The following is a 6,890-nucleotide window of genomic DNA, read 5'->3' as shown; positions in this document are numbered from 1 at the left end:
TAACGTGATTATTACCTATTTTCCCATTGCTCAGGTACATAATTATTCAAAAATATAATGTGATGGCAGAGGCATATACTATAAAAATATTTATTGTTGCTTGATATTTGGATCAGAAATGTATAGAATTATGTTGGTACCTATGCTTATTCTCTTTATTTTGATCAGAATAACAAGGGTAATAATTTATACCAAAAACAAAAGATAAAAGAAGGGTATTATTTCTGTTATCCTTGAAATTAGAAGGTTAAGCAAAGGCAGCCCTGTAAAGCGCGTAAAGCGTAAAAGTATTTTTCGAGAATGTAGCTTGGAAAGTCCCTCTTAACGATTTTTCAGTATATATGTTTCACCTTCTTAATAAAATTAAATTAAAAAAAATAATAATAATAGTAAAAACAATATATTAATAATATTTTTAAAAATATTAATATTAATTACTTAATTTTTTTTTTTAATTATAATAAAATTACATTATTATTATACTTAAGATAATACAATCTGTCACATAATCAGAAACATACGTAACTTCGTCACGTCCAACTACGCGTTTAAGTGTTCTGATTGTGTGTGTGTTTTTAATTTAATAAAATAAATTCTAAAAAAGAAAATCTTCCATTGTATATTACATGACACTTGCCGATTTCTGCCATTTATTGATGGAGGTTTTTTATACACCGTCTATTATAGTGAAATCATTATTTTGTATATAATTTTGTTTATTTTTTGTAAGAAATGGGGAATTTCCAAAATATACATCTGGCAACCCTATATATACATACCAACTTCAAAATACACTTTGACATTGACACTCTTGCTCCTGACACTCCTGACAGTAGTTGAAGTTGACTGTGACTGCCAGTTGAGCTCAGTTGACAGGTGTTCTTGCGGGGTGAGGTTGTGTGTGCCGATAAAATTCGTGGTTTGTGATCGTTAAATGACTGTGCTAGAAACCGGTTCCTATTACGTATCGTAGCCTTTGTATTTTTGTAAATTACCTGTTAATATCACCTAAGAACTAATCAAGTGAAAATGGACTTCAAACATTTCCTAATAGCGGCTGTTTTGTGTGGTAAGTTTTTTTTGTTCACCTTCCAAAGTACAAGACAAATTGTATGGTAATTATTTCTCGAAGTCAAGAAGTACACCTAGTGCAATTAGTAAAGTTAGTAACTGATTGACTGGCGTTATGATTATAGTAGTAAAATGTTTATTTTCCATAGATATCTGATCTTGTAGCTCCCTTTACTCAATTATTTCTTATTGGACTCTTTCTAACAGGTTTTTTATATATGTACCTATCGATGTGAATATTTTAATAAATATTTCTGTACTTACCTACATATTTTATATTTTTGGTTAAGAAAACAATAAATATCTTAAAACAAATCTAGGTATGCTATGGAGGAGGCCTATGTTCAACTTGGGTTTTAATATCTAGTCGCAAGCTATGATAGCTGTTTCGATGTTTGTCCCGCTCATTGAGTGTTGTATTATTAATTACTATATTGATGGAGCAATTGCTGTACTTTCTTATGTCAAAATGGTGTGCCACTAAAGGTGTCCCATCATCCCTACTAAGGTATCAAGATTACTTAGGAACGTGTTGATCAACATTTTCTAGTATTTTTAACCCCCTTTATTTAAAGATTCAATTAGATGAAGGGCATGGTTAGGAGGAATTTGTGTCAATGTAATTAGGGTTCCGTACCCATAATCATAGGGTAAAAAACGGTACCCTATTACTAAGACTCCGCTCTGCCTGTCACCAGGCTGTATCTCAAGAACTGTGACAGCTAGACAATTGAAACTTTCACAAATTATGTATTTATGTTGCCGCTATAACAAAAACTACTACAAACAAAATAATAAATATTTTTTTTAAATGGGGCTCCCATACCACAAACAAGATGATTATTCCCCTTTTTTATTCAATATCAATACCTACTGCTGTTTATCTAGTCAATGGTACGGAACTCTTCATGTGCGATTCCTTCTCACACTTGGCCGTTTTTTTCTGTTCCACACCTCAATTCTGAAAATCTTATTTTATTTTATGGCTGCAGATTATACTAATGAATAATGATATCTGCAGGAGCCGTGTGGGCCCAATCGGAGCCATCAATATCTGATGCCCTGGGCCAACTCCCACCAGAGTTGCAAGGCAAAGTGAACGAATCTGACATTGAAAACATTAAGAATTCGTCTGCGGCACTATTGAAAGAAAAGTGCGAAAAAAATGGAGGTGCTGAGGCATTTGAAAATGCTCAGGTAAGTTCATAAATTATCTAATAATTATTCTTTTTATAAATTCTTATATGTTAGGTATTTGACCTTGCTTTTGCTGTCACTTTGTGATATGGGCTTGATCCCAAAATAAAATTTTAATCTTTGCTATTTAAATTGCAATGTGACTTTTGGAAAGTGATTTGCCATGTTGGTGCAACAATTAAGTATTTTATAACTGAAGATTGACATTTTGAGTAGGTATTTAATGGTAAATGCAACTTATGGTACCATAGTAACAGACTAACAGACCATGCTAGCTAATCTAATATCCGTGCTTATCGTTATATAATATAAGAAGATGTACTCAGAAGAAGTAAAAGTCAAAATTTAAGTCACAAAAAAGTGAAGAAAAACGAAACACTGCAGTGTTTCCAGTGTAGGTACAAAAAAATCTTTACACTACACTATAGTGACGCAGGTACATTATAACAGAATTATAAATAAACATGAGAATTTTAAACCTCACTCCAAAGTCAAATACCTTAGCGACTTCCTAAGTCGTTACTTTAAGAGGAAAAATAAAACTCGTCATTCAAGTATTCGTATTTTTTGTAAAGACCCTTTGGTTCAACTTAGGTACCTACCTGCCCTGTTTAAAGATTTAGCTTTCGTTAAAAAACATGTTTTGAAAACTTGAACTAGGACTTTGACCGTAATATTTATTAAGGTGGTTATGGTACCACGTGCGTACATAAACTCACGCCTGCATCCTTAGTAGGCTCGGCAGAGCCAAGTTATCAAAAGAAAACGAGTAACCACAATTGACAAGTTTTTACTTTGATTGGAGAAAAGGTAGGTAGTGCCCTGGGCTTGCGCTTCGCATTACTCGTCTTGGGGACGACCCTGAACATCGCACTTCAGACCATTATTATACCTTTCGTAATGTATTATTTTAATAACTAGCTTAGGCCGCCTATTGTACTCATTCTATTTCTCTTTTGTTTTGTATTTTGTTTTTTCCTGTTTGTGCAATAAAGTCTATTTGTTATGTTATGTTAGTTAAGGTATCACTAATATCAATATGGTCTGCTTACTTTCTTAAATTTTATTGGATTTTATGTTTATTGAGAAAACCAACAGCATTATAAAAACATATTTAACGAATAGGTTTCTCTAGAATTCTGAAACATCGTTCTTCTTCTTCTTCGTCGTTCCCTCACTGCTGAGGATCGCGACCACAGGTTATGGTTTTCCACTCGGTACGGCTATATGCTGCGTGGACCGCTCTCTTTAAGCTGCCGCCTACCGTCTTCTTCAGTATGTCAGGCCACCTCGTAGGTCATCGAAACATCGTTAATAATTCTTAAAAACGTAGCTAAACAAGAGGCCAGAAAAATATTTTTGGAAAAGGAAACTATTAATAAAAATGAATGGTTGGATGACATTATCATATTCGGTGCGTCGAATTTATGAGATTCTAGAGTGGGTCTAGGGTCTAAGAAAATTCCGGTTATTCTCGATATTGACCAAGTACCGAAAATCTCGATACCCTAAATGCATCAGACAGTACGTACATCGCATTTTATTCCAGTAAGTTATCATTCCGGGATGTCGTAATCGCAGAGGTTCAAAGGGAGCATGACCTCTCTAAAACGGATCTGTTACGAGTATTTGGGAGATAGGTATATTGCTAACCTGTCACCAATAAGGTTCCATCTCGGATTTTTTTTTGTTAATTTTTGTTTTTATAGCACTCACCCGTGTTTAGGGAAACTCTTCATCATCATCATCAGCCCATTAACGTCCCCACTGCTGGGGCACGGGCCATCCCTATGGATGGATAGGGAGATCGGGCCTTAAACCATCACGCGGGCCCAGTGCGGATTGATGGTTATTAACGACTGCTAATGCAGCCGGGACCAACGGCTTAACGTGCCTTCCGAAGCACGGAGGAGCTCGAGATGAAAACTTTTTTTTTGTGGTCACCCATCCAATGACCGGCCTTTGCGAAAGTTGCTTTACTTCAACAATCGCAGACCGAGCGCGTTAACCGCTGCGCCACCGAGCTCTTCCTCTTAGGGAAACTCACAAAGAGAAAATTAAATCGATCAAGAAAAACTGTTTTTTTTCTCGATTTAATTTTCTATTTATTTAGTTTTTTAGCTTTCAGTTATTAGTTTTATACTCGTCCCTGATCTTGAACATAACTGCTTCTATGTTAGTATAGAAGGAAAATTATAGTTGATAATTGAATCTGAATAATTTACAAGCGGTTGCTAATTATGTTGCAAAGTTGATACAGACCCTTGCATAAACACAATAAACATCTTTTCTTGCAAGACCTTCAATTGCATGTTGCAAATTGTATTAGTACTTACTGTCTAATTATAGCAACGTTTTCATCATTTATAGAACTGATATCTTCTGCCAATATCCTATTGTTTTGCAGATTAATCATTTCCTTATAACAATATTTTACCTACTTCCCTACCTGTATTTCTTAGTGACGGCATCGTAAAGCCGGACTTATGGTGTTAGAATTACACATTACTATTGAGCCACTCTTGCTTCGTACTAACTAGTGCCATCTTTTCCACATCTCCCGTGGATTTCCAACAAAAACTTTCATATAAACCTCGCCCAGTCACTAATGAACAGTCATGAGCAATATAATGTACCCACTTTAGGACTCTGTCGCACTAACATATTTGACATTTAGTGAGACTCACAGTTCAATTTGTCAAAAAAGTTAATGTGACATGGTACCAAAATGTATACATATTAATGCTCGTAACCGAACACAACGAAAAAGAAATTAGCCCAATCGACCGAGCCATTCAAGTGATGCTTCGTGAAACACGGGACAATTGTTTTTATTTATGTATGTACAATGACAAATTAATGACACGACGAAATTATTAAAAACATCATTGAAGGGAAGATAGAAGGAAAGAGAGGAAGGGGAAACCCAAGAATAGCTTACATGGAACAAGTTAAACAAAAGGCGAACGACGTGTCTTATAATATAAGGCCTAACGGCGGCCTAGGCACAACGGCCTCCGTGGTCCAGTGGTTGAGCGTTGTGCTCACGATCCGGAGGCCCCGGGTTCGATTCCCGGTGGGGACATATCAGAATAATCACTTGTGACCCCTGGTTTGGTTAGGACATTACAGGCTGATCACTGAAAGTAAGATGATCCGTGCTTCGGAAGGCACGTTAAGTCGTTGGTCCCGGTTACTATTTACTGATGTAAGTACGTAGTCGTTACACAAGTCATGTCAGGGGCCTTTGGCGGCTCAATAATAACACTGTCACTAGGATTGCTGAGGTTGGTATTCCACCTAACAACCCACACTATAGAAGAAGATAATATAAGGAAGCCAAGGAATTGGCCTTTGATAGACAAGAATAGAGAATGCTACACCGACAAGAGCTTGGCTCTTAAATTACATAAACAGCCCAATCAACCGGAGCATACTCCACCACGCTGCTCCAATGCGGGTTGGTGGGGGTGTTTTTACGGCTAATAGCCGGGACCAACGGCTTAACGTGCCCTCCGAAGCACGGAATCATCTTACTTTTTCGGACAATCAGGTGATTCAAGTCTGAAAAGTCCTTACCAAACAAAGAACAGTCTCACAAAGTGATTTCGACAATGTCCCCATCGGGAATCGAACTCGGACCTCCAGATCGTGGACCTAACGCTCTAACCATTAGGCTACGGAGGCTGTTGCTCTTAAATTAATGATGATGAAATTACCGGTTGGAATAGTAGGTACTTAGACATCCATTTAAAAAACAAAAACAAATTGTCGTAAACAAATACGGTTCACTGTAGCCTCTATCAGGCAAAGGGATCAAAGATCTTTGATATATTCTCGGACACTCATCGTTTCTTCACTTATAAAGCACGTGATAGGAGTACTTAATTAGTATTTTAGATTAGTTAAAAATGTGACCTAAGCTGATGCAACCTTAACTAGTAATTACCTATTCACTGTATTTGAAGAAGAGTTTTATATTGGCCATATTATAACCCGACAGAATTAAGTTGCACACGTCAAACGGATTGCAATAATGAAGTAGGCTCATACTTTATTAACCCGGGTTGTTCTTTCATTTTAAACTTAACAGTAGTCAATCATCCGTCGCTCCTTGTCGGCGAATAAGAAAATGACGGGTATAACTTAAAATAAAATTAGGTGTCTGCAGGAATCGGTGCCAATGTATATATGATACCTATAAGTCATTAAATTCGAAATTTGTAGTAGACGAATGTTACAAAAATATTTCGTTAATAATAAATTCGTTTTGTAAGACGCATCGCATGTTCTACCTGTTAAAATGTGTGTGGATTTATTGTGAAGTTGAGTGATAGAGTGAGAAACAGTGTGAGACAGAGATGTGGTGTAAAAGACGATATAGTGACTAGGATTGAGAAGGGAATGTTAGGTTGGTTTGGACACGTAGAGCGGATGAAGGATAATAGAATTGCAAAAGCGGTATATAAAGCGAAAGTTGATGGTAGGGCTGGCAGAGGAAGACCGAGAAGGACTTACGATGACCAAATTGGAGATGTCCTTAGAAAAGGTTCAGTACGATCTACTCTGAACCGGCGTGCGTGTATGAAGCGATTGATGAATGTGGAGGAAGCAAGAGAAGT

At 36.6% G+C, this 6,890-nt stretch overlaps 1 protein-coding gene across 1 annotated transcript in view; it reads left to right on the top strand.

Moving 5' to 3' along the window:
• Positions 1-855: 855 nt before the first annotated feature.
• LOC126367081 (27 kDa hemolymph protein-like) overlaps positions 856-6,890 on the top strand; it is a 29,657-nt gene continuing 23,622 nt past the window's right edge. Inside the window, exons 1-2 of the mRNA XM_050010482.1 lie at positions 856-1,069; positions 2,093-2,268. Of these exons, the coding sequence (XP_049866439.1) occupies positions 1,030-1,069; positions 2,093-2,268 (216 nt within the window). The 5' untranslated portion in view covers positions 856-1,029. The remainder of the gene's footprint in view (positions 1,070-2,092; positions 2,269-6,890) is intronic.

The sequence above is a fragment of the Pectinophora gossypiella genome, chromosome 5, assembly GCF_024362695.1.
Source record: "Pectinophora gossypiella chromosome 5, ilPecGoss1.1, whole genome shotgun sequence".
Lineage (NCBI taxonomy): Eukaryota > Metazoa > Arthropoda > Insecta > Lepidoptera > Gelechiidae > Pectinophora > Pectinophora gossypiella.
Note: the sequence above shows the minus strand (reverse complement) of the source record. Positions and strands in the feature narration are given on the sequence as shown.